The sequence below is a fragment of the Leptopilina boulardi genome, unplaced genomic scaffold, assembly GCF_019393585.1.
Source record: "Leptopilina boulardi isolate dan_hultmark-lab unplaced genomic scaffold, ZJU_Lbou_2.1 LbouV2_372, whole genome shotgun sequence".
NCBI classification, from domain to species: domain Eukaryota; kingdom Metazoa; phylum Arthropoda; class Insecta; order Hymenoptera; family Figitidae; genus Leptopilina; species Leptopilina boulardi.
Window position 1 is genome coordinate 1422995 of NW_026137943.1, and position 13837 is coordinate 1436831.

The 13837-nt window shown below is 29.9% G+C and overlaps 2 protein-coding genes across 2 annotated transcripts in view; both read left to right on the forward strand.

Moving 5' to 3' along the window:
* Positions 1-13837, forward strand: part of LOC127287721 (uncharacterized) — a 277776-nt gene that overhangs the window by 123844 nt on the left and 140095 nt on the right. The gene's annotated exons all lie outside the window — the stretch shown is intronic.
* LOC127287715 (protein O-mannosyl-transferase TMTC2) overlaps positions 1-13837 on the forward strand; it is a 127010-nt gene that overhangs the window by 92537 nt on the left and 20636 nt on the right. The window contains exon 7 of the mRNA XM_051314797.1: positions 7942-8186. Coding sequence (XP_051170754.1) covers positions 7942-8186 — 245 coding nt within the window. The remainder of the gene's footprint in view (positions 1-7941; positions 8187-13837) is intronic.

Consider the following 13837-nt stretch of genomic DNA (forward strand, 5'->3'; position numbering starts at 1 on the left):
TTTCTATTTATTTTAGAGTATCATTTTAAAGATAATTCTATTTTTGGGCGTGTCTTCTTTTCACAACACCTACTTTTGGGCGTTTCTTATTTTAGACACACCTACTTTAAGACATGCTTTGTTTTTAGCAACGCCTATTTTGAGATGTTTCTTCTCTCAGTAATACATACTTTAGGGCGTGTCTTTTTAGCAACACCTACTTCGGTGTATTTTGTTTTTAGCCACGCCTCTTTTAGGGCGTTTCTTCTCAGCCACACCTCAGGGCGTGTTTTATTTTTAGCAACGCCTGTTTTGGGGTGTTTCTTTCTCAGACATACCTACTTTAAGGCGTGGCTTTTTAATAATACCTACTTTGAGGTGTTCCTTTTCTTAGCCACGCCTATTTTAGGGCGTATTTTGTTTTTGGGAACGCCTATTTTGGAATGCTTCTTCTCTCAGCTACACCTACTTAGGACGTGACTTATTTTTCCCATTACTACTTTACAGTGTCTTCTTAGTGATGCTCCCATTTTAAAGCTTTTACTTATTAATGTCTTTAAGTAATTTCCAATAAATTTTCAATAAAAGAAGTTTAAAAACAAACATATATATTTTTGATTAAAAAAAAATTCTATTTTTATTAAATAATAATTCTCATTTTTATATTTATTTAGTCATAACATAATATCTCTAATTTAGTGACATTACTTCAACCCTATAGCCATATTAATAACAATGTACATTGCTTTAAAATCTAAAATCGATATTGAAGTTATTTTTTTACTTTTTAGCCTCTCTGTTAGTGACCGATACGTTAAAATTCAAGCGTCTCTTTTCCTCTCTCAACATGTACACACACATACCATTCTCTATACAACAAATATCAGGACTATCACCTCCAATCGATGTGACTCGTTCCTCGCGCCTATATCCCAACATGTATCCGGATTTTTCGAAAGCTACAGGGTGACCAAAAAATATAAATTAAAAAAAAAAGAAGAGGCTACGACAGTGAAATCCAGGAATTCGCTTGGGTAGCGAACGTGATCTCATTTTAAAACACAAGTCGCCCCCTTTAATCTAGTTTTATTGCTGGGTTGTAAAAAAGTTTCCTCTCCTACAAAGCAAGTAAAGAGTTTTGTGCATGATGGTTTCTAGAGTGAAATAGGAAAAAAGTTTCGTTCAAGAATGGCAAGGGATTGAATTGAAATTAGGGTGATCTCCTGCGTATCGATATTCGATGCTCCCCTCCCTTTCCCAACTATCTGCTTTCGAAACTGCTGCAATTCTGGTTTTCCAACTCTCCCGGTTGGAATATCTTGTGCAATGAGAAGAAGCTGATGGAATTTTTATGGAAATTTTTCTTCTTGAAAATTCATTTTAAAAAATTATTACACGTCCTTTTTATCACTTTCAGTGTTGATTGAATGTCGAGTTTTTGACTCGATTTATTTTACTATGCTGATATTTTAATCAACTTCTTTTATTTTTTTCTCTTAAAAAAATTATTCACATATGTTCTTTTCAAAAAAAAATAATATTTGTAAATTAAAGTTGAATATTAACAATGAAATTATTAAAAAAAAACATGTGATTTTTTTATGGAACACCGTGTGTGACTCGCTTTGGATAGATATATTCTAAAAAATATAGTACTGGCGGGAACGATTTGGCGCGAATGTGGTGCCTGGCGACCATCCGCAAATTGATGGCCGATCGAGCCACTAATTACTCGAACTGGGCATCTTTTAAAAGCTGGACGCGCTAATTTACGAAAACGCGAGAGAGCGGAAGAGCCAACCACCGTAAAACACACTGATAAACAGTTTTATTACCTATACGTACGCGATACTCGTTTAGGTGCATAAGATAGACATTTTAGATTTATTGCTCTTTCAGTAATGAAGGCCAAACAAAGTAATCCAATGTGTATACAATTTTTTTTTAAAAAAAATTAAACAACTTTAGAATGAAAAATATCATTTTTATTTAGATTTGTGGTGTGAGCAAATTTTTTGCCAACTCAGAAACACTCAGAAAAGAAATTACTATAGTTTATTTTGAATGCGCCAGGTTATTAAATACCAAATTTTTTAAACAAATTATTAATTATTATTACTAGCTAAAAATTTATCCAAGTGTGAAAAAAAAATTGCTTATTGCTACATTTTTACTTTCATTTTAAAATATTAAAGAAATGGAAATTTAAAAATAAAATTATCTCAATATTAATATTAAAATAAAAATTTGACAAGTAATCTAATATTTTCGAATGTGTCTAAAAAGTTTGAAATATATTTTTCAAAGGATAGAATAAATAATGAGCATATATGTCAATAAAAATTTTTCCAGCGCTCTTTTCATGTTTGAATATTATCATAAATTCCACTTCACCAGAGATAGAACGCGCTCAGGTATATCTTTAATATTGTTTATTCTCAGTAGGAAGAGAGCAATCCAAAGAGTTTCACAGAGGTAATGTGCATTTTACAAAGTACATAAACAGAGGAAACATGTGATATTGCGATCCATCACTGGGGAAATACTATAGGGTGCTTTCTATTCTACACAGAGTAGGAACACCTTCAACCATATTCAACTTGTTTTATACTTTCTCACCCCCCTTCCCCCTTCACTCCCACCGCCCATCCCTCCCTCACCAACTCTTGAAAAGAACTGATTCAGAATGCACATTGTGAAGTTATAAATTTTTAGTACTAAAAACACTGGAATATAAAAGTGTTTCTAAAAATGCAATATACATCATAGACCACTTAGAAAATATTACCATTTTATGCCCTTGAATTTAACAATTTCTTCTTAAATTTGTATTTTCATTTTAAGCATTTTATCTTCAAAGAAAAATATTTTTCATTGTTATGAACTTTTCATAAAAATTTAAGGAGCTTTTTTTAGATGTTTGTAAATTTTTATAATTAATTGTACTCTTTTTTCGTATATACAAAGGGGTTTTTTCTTTTATTTTTTATAATTACTTTGGTATAAATGTCATCTTTTTTACTAAAGAGAGAATTGTTTTAATTTCATGTACTTTTGTTTTAACATTTATGCTTTTTTGTGCACAACATAATTATAAGATCCATATACTTAAAGGTAAATATTGAACCGAGAACTTTTATTCACGAAAGGAAGATTAAGTTAGTAGGTCAAGTATTCAGCTCTTTTGCATTCCATTGTAAATGAACCTACATTTGTGTGTGGATAATAGGGTAGTTTTGCACAAAATTCAAATTATTATTTACACTAATCAAAAATAAATTACAAGGATATAATTGTTGCTTGATGAACTTTTGGATGGTTGTTTCTTTAGCGAGGGATCAACGTCCCTTAGAGAGAAAAAGAGAGGGAGAGAGAGAGAGAAAGATTTAATGCTCTGAAATGGATGCTGAACTAAAATAAAACTAACCTTAATGTGCTCTGGCTTAGTTTCGAGGAGACTTGACTCAAATGCAGGCCAAATATAATTAAAGTGCGATTCTCCATTTTGCATAAAGTTGCACTTCGTTGGCCCCAATGAGGTGCGCGAATATTCTCTACAAAATTCACTTACAGAGGCTAAAATAACGCAGAAGTTAAATTGGCGCATCCATATTTACACGAAATTAAAATATTTAGATAAACGAAAATTAATTTGTTTAAAACATTTTAAATGGGAGATAAAAATTATGAAACAGTATTTATTTTGAATCAATTAGAAAATTCTTGAGTGTGAAAAATTGGAATGTCAATGTTGGCAAATAAGAATTTTTATTACCATTATAGAATATTAAAGAATTGTGAATTTAAAAATGAAAATTATCTCAATAAAATATTAAGATAATAAATTCACAAGTTCTCGAATATTTTCGAATCATTAAAGTTTATTTCAAATGCGCCAGGTTATTAAATACCAATTTTTTAAAACAATTCATTAATTATTGTTAGTAGATAAAAATGTTTTCAAGTGTAAAAACAAAAAAAAATTTTCGTTGCTCTTTTATTACCATTATAGAATATTAAAGAATTGTGAATTTAAAAATAAACTTATCTCAATAAAATATTAAGATAATAAATTCACAAGTTCTCGAATATTTTCGAATCATTAAAGTTTATTTCAAATGCGCCAGGTTATTAAATACCAATTTTTTAAAACAATTAATTAATTATTGTTAGTAGATAAAAATGTTTTCAAGTGTAAAAACAAAAAAAAATTTTCGTTGCTCTTTTACCATTCTAGAATGTTAAAGAATTGTGAATTTAAAAATAAAATTATCTCAATAAATATTATGATAAAAAATTGACAAGTTCTCGAATATTTTCGAATCATTGAAGTTTATTTCAAATGCGCCAGGTTATTAAATACCAATTTTTTATAACGGTTTATTCATTAATATTACTAGATAAAAATTTATTTAAGTGTAAAAACAAAACAATTTCTGTTACTTACAAAATGTCCAAAACGTACCCCAGCATGGTCCAACTAGAACTAAATAAAAAACGAATTATAATTGAAAACATACTAAAATATTATTGTCTAAAAAAAGAAATATTATTAAATAGTAAAATATGCAAGATTAGTGAGAGCATTTTCAATTTCTTTTTCATTTTTATGAATTCCACATCTTTACATTGAATAGTCCTCGAAAACCATCATTTCACAAAAGAGAACTTTATGAACCTTTCCACCCAAAACTCGTCATTTGCTACTGCCATTGAAAACTTTCCTAGCTATTCACGCAGGCACTCCTCTGGTTTCATCATCCTCGTATTAAAGCTGAATTCTATATATATATATATATATATATAAAGAGAGAAAGAACATGCGTCGATATATTTCAAAGTATTCATCTATATATACGTATATATAAATTCAACACCAAAAACACTCTCTTCATATACCATCGTTCTCTCCTTTTATATTTTATCCGTAAATAAAGGCGGATCTTTCCATAATCCTTTCGATTCTTGGCTTCGATCCCCTCAAGAACACTTGTAAAAACCCAAAACCCCTCTCACTTCCCTCCAATTCAAGTCTTTGCGTCTGACATTGAAATATATTGTCGTTCTTAACGCCTCGCATTATTTGAGTCGAGTAAAAGAGAGAAAGAGTCAGGTGGTCCTATTTATACCAAATGCGGAAGAAAGATGAGTAGCTGGAAACTGCTGTTTCATCTCTGACTTCGCCAACTTGGCAAGACCACGATTCTGTTTGCTTCCTAATTACGAAACTGCGAGAGGAAAAGGAGAGAGTGGGTGAGGGTGGTTTTAAAGAAGAAAGAGGAAAGACGGGCGTGGAAAACAAAAGGCAAAATTCAAGAAGTAAAGAGAAGAAAGAGAGACAAGGTAGGAGTAAAGGTAGAAGAAGAAGAAGAAGAAAATTTTGGAGTAAAAGTCGTGGAGGAACACTAAAAGGATAGGAAAACAGAGTGAGCCTCAGAAAATTAAGATTCCATTCTGAAGCCCGGTTGTGTGATTTGCAATTTTCTGGTTAACCTGACCCCCCATGCGCTGAAACCCCTTGCCAAGTATACAGTAAAGAGCAACGTCATTTCTCTCCCTAACTCTGACTAACAAAGTTAGAAAATCTCCTTTCCATATTAATTCCAAATTCTCGTTACCATTTTACAGTTTTTAAAAACCAATAATTTTGTCACTACAGTTTCACATTAGGTTATACTTCCATTATTTATAATAAGTCATAACAGAAGTTGCATACAAAAGATCGCATAACAAAAAAATGATTTTACAAATTTTTAAATTAATTTAGAGTATAATATTTAATAATTAACAACTTGGAAGTACATGGGACAGTTTAGATAAAGTTTTTACATAAATTTTTAACGTTGATACTTATATACCTTCACCTATTTTATTTTAATACTTTGACGTTGTACACGCTCAAACGTTTTAAAACGTAAAGCAACTCTTTGTGAATGACAAAAAAGAAATTATAAAAAACAGCTTTGTAAATGAGAAAATAAATTCAAAAACAATTTCACAATTTACAGGTCAGTAGAGTATTGCAAATTTTATATTGGACAACAAAAAAAGGGATAAATTAACTAATTTTTCGCTTCGAGAAAATTAACGATTTCAGATAATGAATTAATTTTACTAAAGGTTTATTATAAAATTAATATTAATAATCCAAGTAACACAGTTGTTGGAAAATACTTGATTGTCTTTTATACTATAAACAATATTATCTGCAATTTCTAGCTATAAAGAAATATTTCCAATCATCTTGGGTATTGTGATTAAAAATTTTACATTAGAGTTGAATTATATATCGACTTACCGGACTTTGTATTGCGCATCTACGAATTCTTCTCACGTCTCGAAAAAAAAGAATGTCATCTTGATGATACAATTTGTAGTTTCACGTTGCCATTAGCAAGTCGGTTACGTCGCGTCTCTCTTCTAATATCTTTGTGCGCAGGCGCTGCATCGTCTGCAACTATAAGGCGCGAAATTAATTTAAATTTGAATTTATATTCCCAACGATATTATAATAAAGCAAATTTAATTTGTAAGTATTTTTTTTTATAGTTAATAGTAACTATAACAAATAATCCGATATAAGCTTCTTACTCTTCCTATACCCAATTGCAAGCACGATCATATTATATTTAGACACTAATTGGATTTTGTATTAAAAATCGTTTTACATTGTAAATAAGCTTATTATTGTTAATATCATATTAATTAGCTTTGTTAGTTAGTTACTTATAATTTCTGTTTCAATTTGCCTTTCCAGCAAATAAAATGAGGTTGTGCTACTAATGGATTTTGTTCGCGTTTGATCAATTGTTGAACCTCTAAATAAGCTTTAACTGCTTAAATGAAATTAATATACTCTATTGTATTATTTAATTCAATCAATAATATTTTTTAATCAGAGTGAATATTTATAATAATTCAAAAAAAAAAAGATTAAATCGAAATAATTCTCCCTTGACTGATTGTTATTTCAAAGTTTTTCACATGAAAATCATATAAGTTATAGGAATATCGAATTCTCAACATATATACATAGACAAATCACAACAAATGATTATTTAGCATTGATGGAATTTTTGTGACGCGTTTCTGAATCCAGTTATAGATTGAGAGAAATGGTCGAGTTACTTTTTGATCGATGGTCACGTTTCATTTTTATACCCCCCCCACCCTTTCCCCTTCCTCATCCGCTTTGCTTTCTGACTGAATAGCGAACAATAAATTATTGTGAATGTCAGACTCGAGCACAAGCAATATCCATGATGAAACGTAGTGCTACTTTACTGACTTGGAAAAATATTTATAAAAGATGATCGCCATGTCACTTGATGGCTTTTCCTGTGCAAAAACGATTTATAAACAAGTTTTCTGTAAAGAAAATCTTTAAAGAAAAATGTTTTATATATTTTCATATATATATAAGCATTGAATTTTTTATATAATATAAAGGGAAAGAAATAAAATTTTTCATTCAATTATAGTTACAAAATAAAAAGTTGGAATTTGTATTCATCAACATTTCATTGCTGTGTGAAATATAGTCTAAAATATATATATATATAGCTACTCTCTCGGACTAAATTCGCGTTCTCGAATGAATGCAGGAAATTTGAGAAACTTCCAACCAGTAGTATGAATGTTCATTACATTTAGTGGTCCAAGTGGATATTTTAATTTGACTAATAGAAACATTTTAATAATTATTTATTTGAAATATGGTTTTATTGATGTTTCATAAATTTTATATTAGTGAGAAAATATAATTGAGAAAATTGTATTTAAATTATTAACAAGAGTGAAAGAGAAAAATAATTTTTGAATAAATATAACATTTTGGGGAAAATAATATTATGAGGTTTATAAATATTTTTGCTCTATATATATAACTGTTTTGTATTTACTTTGATGTATTTCCTTGAAAATGGGTATAAAAAATTAATCTTTGACCTTTAACATTTTCAGAGGCTTATGTGAATCTTGGAGCAGCTTTAGCTTCAGTTGGTCGTGGAACGGAAGCAGCTGCGGTTTTGCGCGCTGGCGCTTCTTTGGACGGATCCGGTCTAAAAGACAGAAGGGCTCACGAAGCTGCCAGAGTACAAGCATTGTTGCAACTTGGAGCCCTCTATGCGGATCAAGGGAGATTACAGAGAGCCTTATCTGCATACAGAGAAGCACTACATGCACTTCCGGATCATTATCCTCCTCAGGTGAGAAAAATAGACCGTATTTTACACTACAGTCATATACAACAAACTGTTGTCTTTTTTTAAAATTATTTTTATACATTTGCTATAATCAAATTTCTCCATATAAATATTTGTCATATTTTAATATATTAAGAATTAAATTTGAAAAATTTCCTATGTCAACAACTTTATTAACTATCAGATAAAATTCATTTTAATGATCATGGCATAAAAATAAAGACATATAAATATTTTATTAATATGAATTTGAATATTCTTTTCAAACCGCACATATATATATATTTGATGTGCCCTTGTTGGAATTATGATTATTAGAAAAGACATTGTTTTCCATTGGAATTACATGCGTAAGATACATTTTTCAGTTGAAATTTATAACCTAAGTTATATTCTTGAGCATTTCGAATTTTATTCCACGAATAATAGTTCGGGTTATTCGTTTCAAGATGATAATAAAGTTTGATTTTAATATCAGACACTCGTGGCATTTCTGGAGCAAAGCCATATCCCACAAGAGATAGCAGAGAAGAGGTGCTGGGGATTCTAAATTAATTTTATTCACACGAAGCGATATTACTATAAATTATTATGAAGAGAATGGCAAAATGACTCTCTAAATAAATGATTTCCTAACAATATATCAATTTTTACATTAAGAATTTATTATTCAAATTATTTCACACTTTGGAATAAAAATTACCATATATGTGGTTTTTTTTTTTAAAGAAAAGAAGAATTTGGAAAATTTGTTTTTAGTTTTAAAACAAGAAATGAAAATAAATAAGGAATTTTTTTTTCCTCAAAATACCAAATTATTTGAAAAGCTGGGTTGTCAGTTGTCTCCTTTGGAACCGAGTAGTCACTTGTCCTGTATATTACAAAATTATTACTTTTTGTATTTTGCAAGTATAAATATTCAAGTCATTGTTGCCATAGAAAGTTTTCCACAAAATTATAGAAAGTTGTCACATAAGGGCCATTTGGTCTTAGACACCGACCCGTGACAATGCTGTGCTTACAAGGATCCGAATCGACAAAAAAAGTGTATCGCGACAACTGGTCATAAGCATTGATCATTATGGGCAATATCTCCAAAGAATTCCTCTGTCAGAGAAAGTTGTTATTTGTCTTGTACAAAGTCATCACTTGTCTTTATGTATTTATATTAATAATAGAGCAAGAGTTGTCACTTGTCCTTCATATTTAGAGTTGTCACTTGTCTTTATGTATTCAGATAATGAATTTCCTAACAATATATCAATGTTATACTAAGAATTTATTATTTAAATTATTTTGCAGTTCAGTATAAAAATAACCGTGTGCAGTTTTTTTTTTTTTTTTTAAGAGGAATCAGAAAAATTATTTTCAGTTTTAAAACGAGAAATGAAAATAAATAGAGAAGATTTTTTTTCCAGATTAGTAACTTAAGCTTTAATGAAAGAAAAATTATTCTTGAGAAGGAGAAACAAATTAGAAATGGAATTAAAAGATTGAAAATTCTTTTTTATTTTTCTTGTATAGGGTTGTATATCATCTCTTTGAATGTGAAATGCTATAAAATTATCGTGTCTTGTTGCATTTAGTAATTTATTCAATTTGTCTGGTTCATTAAGAAACGCTGATGTTAAATCAACGTTGATGTCAAGCTTTCTTCAGCTGTTTCAATTTGGTCCTTGATGAAACATGAACTCTGTCATCGTAATTATTATATAAGAATTTAGGCAACTTTGTCCATTTTTTTTAAAAATACTAAAAAGATTTCTAATTAATTTAATTGAATTTTCAGGTAATGATCAAGTTTATCTTAAATGTAAATTTTTTTTTTCTTTATATTGAAAGTATTTTCGTCTTTTATATTAAACATCTCTACTTCGTTAATCATGATGTCAATCGATGACACAAATAAAGAAAATAGCAGTGGCTATGAATCATTAATGACTTATCGGTCTAGTTATTTCTAAATAATTCTTGAATGAAATCGTTTATGTTTTATCAACTTCAAATGCTTCTACTGTAAAGTTGTGAAAAAAGGCCACAAGATAATTTAAATCGATTTTCATTCGGGTCGATTTGTTTTCTATTTTTAAGCAGTTTTTTTTTTCTTGGTGTATAAAAGATTGGAAGATGGTCTTGAAGAGGCAAAATGTGGGTGGAGAGTTTTCATTCGTTTTTCTTTTGTTCCATTTTTCTTGAAACAAGTTTGCGACAAGCGCCCAACTACAACGCGTACATAACTGCTGTATAAGGTTTCGAGAGAACGCGTTCCTATAGAAGGGAAAAGTTTGCATTTTTACGAGGTTTTCCCTCTTCTAGTCGTCGTGTGCCTCTCTCGTTTTCCTTCGCGTCCGCCGTCTCCCTCGAATTCCTGCGTGACAATTTATACGAAAAGTGTTTTTTTTTTATTCTTTTTTCATTCCCTTGATCAATTTTACTCCAACTTCGGTTTCTGTAATTTTTTTCTAGATTCTCTTTTTTTTAAAACCACAACTTCCTTAAATATTTTAGTCATTTATATCTTTTTTTTTAAACTATTAATATGAAATTTTTATTTTCAAGAGGTTTAATCCTCGTGAAATTTCTTTTTGCAGTTATTTTATATTTCTCTTCTTTATTATTTTTTTTTTTCCAAGGCACTATTTTTATTCTTCCATTTTAAAGCTTTATATTCACAAAACTGTATTATGCAAGTCTCCACACATAAAAACTAATACAAATTTTACGAACCCACTAGAAATTCCATTAAATTTAAATTTTCTGAACGATTTCAAGTGTGATGGATTTCTCTGTAGTAAAAGTGCATCGTATACGAAAATACAACCGAGCTGTGGAGACATCAAAGGCTATAAGAAGTAAAATCTAAATTTTACTGAGGAAGCAGAAAACGTTATATCGTTTCCTGAATTCTTCTTTGAGTGCACTTGAAGATTGAAATATTGTGGAGAGGGAAACGAGAAATTGCTGAGAGAGAAAGGGTACACAAAAATTTAATTCCTATTTTATAGGATATCTTTCTTAATCCCTTCCATTCTACCCTCTCATTTCTTTCTTTTCTTCTTCTCTTTGCAACATTCCAATTCATTGTAAAGGAAGAAACCTTATTTTCATTTTGAAAAAATTGGTTTCATACTTTTGTTTTAGAAAAATATACTTTAAGTAAAATTAGCGGAGAATATGTAAATAATAATCATTTTAAGAATGATAAAGTTAAGAAAAATAGTTAAAGACTTTTTATATTAAAAATGAAAAAGAAATTTAATTATTTATTTTATAATTTAGTTATAAAATACTCTGTATAAGTATTTTCTTTGAACAGCTTTTTGATTACGTATTCAATTAACGAAGATAACATTTCTTCATTAACATCAACAGCGAAACAAATTCTTGATTTAATTCTCATCTTAGTTTGCAGTCGATTGACTTGGGTGAGATTGAGTTTCAATTTCCCGAGGCAGTTTCTCTCGATGTGGATTTTTCAGGGCAGGTCAAAACTTAGGTAATCCTAGCAGGAAGGGCAACACTAATAGGTATAGTTGTTGAGAGAGATTGGGTTAAGGAAAGTTGCAAGGGATTTAATCCAAGTAGATTTATACTCAGGTCACATCGCGAATAAATCTTAACATTTCGCTTACAATAATACGAAGGGGAGTTGTCCATATTAAAAGCGTTGTACTATATACTCTTTTGTGAAGAGAGAAAGAGAAGGAACCCCCTATCACAAGACGACATAGTCTAGAGAGAGAGAGAGAGAGAGAGAGAGAGAGAGGGAACATGGAATCGTAACTTTAAATTGGCTATCGAACGCTACATACCTACTTCCTCGTGGTCTACGTATAGAGAGTATCGAGGAAAATGACCCCCGAGTGCTATCCTTTCTCCAGGAGTTATTACTCCTTCGGAGACTACGGGAATTTCGCAAACTTCGCCTGCATTGTTGTAACGAGCTATAATATCTGTTCGAACTTTACCCCGCTCAACTATCGAATGTTAAGTTTTCGATCTTAGATCTAGTTTAGACCTATTCCATATCAATTCAAAATGTTCTTCGAGTATTGGTGCTCATTAATTTAAAGTACCAATTTTCCTTCCCAACTTATAATATGTTACACATCAATTTACATAGAGCACCCAAACTTTTTTTCATCAAATTAATATCTAATATTTAGCTAAGTCTCCAAAATTATCAATCACATACTCTCTAATTAGTAAACTAGGGTATGTAATAATTTGTTTGAATAAGTAATATATAGGAACTGATATTTGCAAACACTAATTGGCCGAACTTGAGTAATTTCTCTAAAAAACTTTGTCCCCTAATACTTCCATAATTTATACTAATATCTACAGCTTCCTATTAACTTTCCTCTAAACTATCTATTTACATAAGTACCAAACTGTTTAAACGACAACATGATAGGAATTTATTATTAAAATTAATTTGATTGTTGAAAATTTTTGAAAAATCCGTCATAAGTAGAAATTTTTTTTTAAAGTACCCTTTAATTTGTAATACAATATTCTAATTTTGTATCTACATCCCAACACTTCCTGTTTTCAAACCCTCTCAATTAGAGTTTAAGTTTAAACGCTTTGAAATTGCAAGTGTCAAATTTCGATAGCCTTCAAATTACATCTGTCTAAGTTTGATTGCTTTTCAACTTCAAACTATCGAATGTATCAAGCTTTTATCTGAATGTATTTAATTCACATATATTTATGAAAATCACCTTAGTTATAATTGCAACATTAAATCTTTTAAAATATAAACATTTTCAAAATATTCTATTATCAATTCAAGTTTGTTTATTAGATTTTCTCGATATATAGGGATATAAAATTTTTATTGATATATGCACCTTTAAAAAGTTTATATAGGAAAAGTATAATGAAGAGAAGAGAGAAAACTCAAAAATGAAGTTCTAAAGAGTGCAAAGAGCAAAGACCTTTAGAAATCTTCGATGATTTAAAAAAAAAAACTTAGAAGATTAGATGAACTTTATAAGATTCCACAAAGTCCGAGAAGATTCCATGAAATCCAAACGATTTTAGGTAACCGACCCTATACCCATTATACGTAACTCAACCCGTCCCAAAAGTTTTGTCTGCTTACATACTGTTACCTTCAACACGGACTCTAACTGCGGTACTAAAACCACCTTCACATCTTTCTCTTTTATCCACTACTCAGACAATTTTCCAAAACTTTATTCTTTCACTGAGACATGTGTAGTAGGCCTTATGCTGCCATTCAAAACTTAAGAAAAGAACTTTTTTTAAATTCGCCAAAGTTTTTATGGTCGATGAAAATATTCATTTTCTTGTTTTTTAACTGAAAAAACTTTGTTATTTTTTTATATATTGCCTACTAAACATAAATATCATTAAAATGATGCATTCTTAGGTATTTAAATCCAGATACATATAAAGCCAAAATTATTTCAGAGCAGAGTTGTCAGTTGTCTCCTTTGGAACTGAGTTGTCACTTGTCCTGTATATTACAAAATTATTACTTTTTGTATTTTGCAAGAATAAACATTCAAGTCATTGTTGCAACAGAAAGTTTTCCACAAAATTATAGAAAGTTGTCACATAAGGGCCATTTGGTCTTAGACACCGACCCGTGACAATGCTGTGCTTACAAGGATCCGAATCGA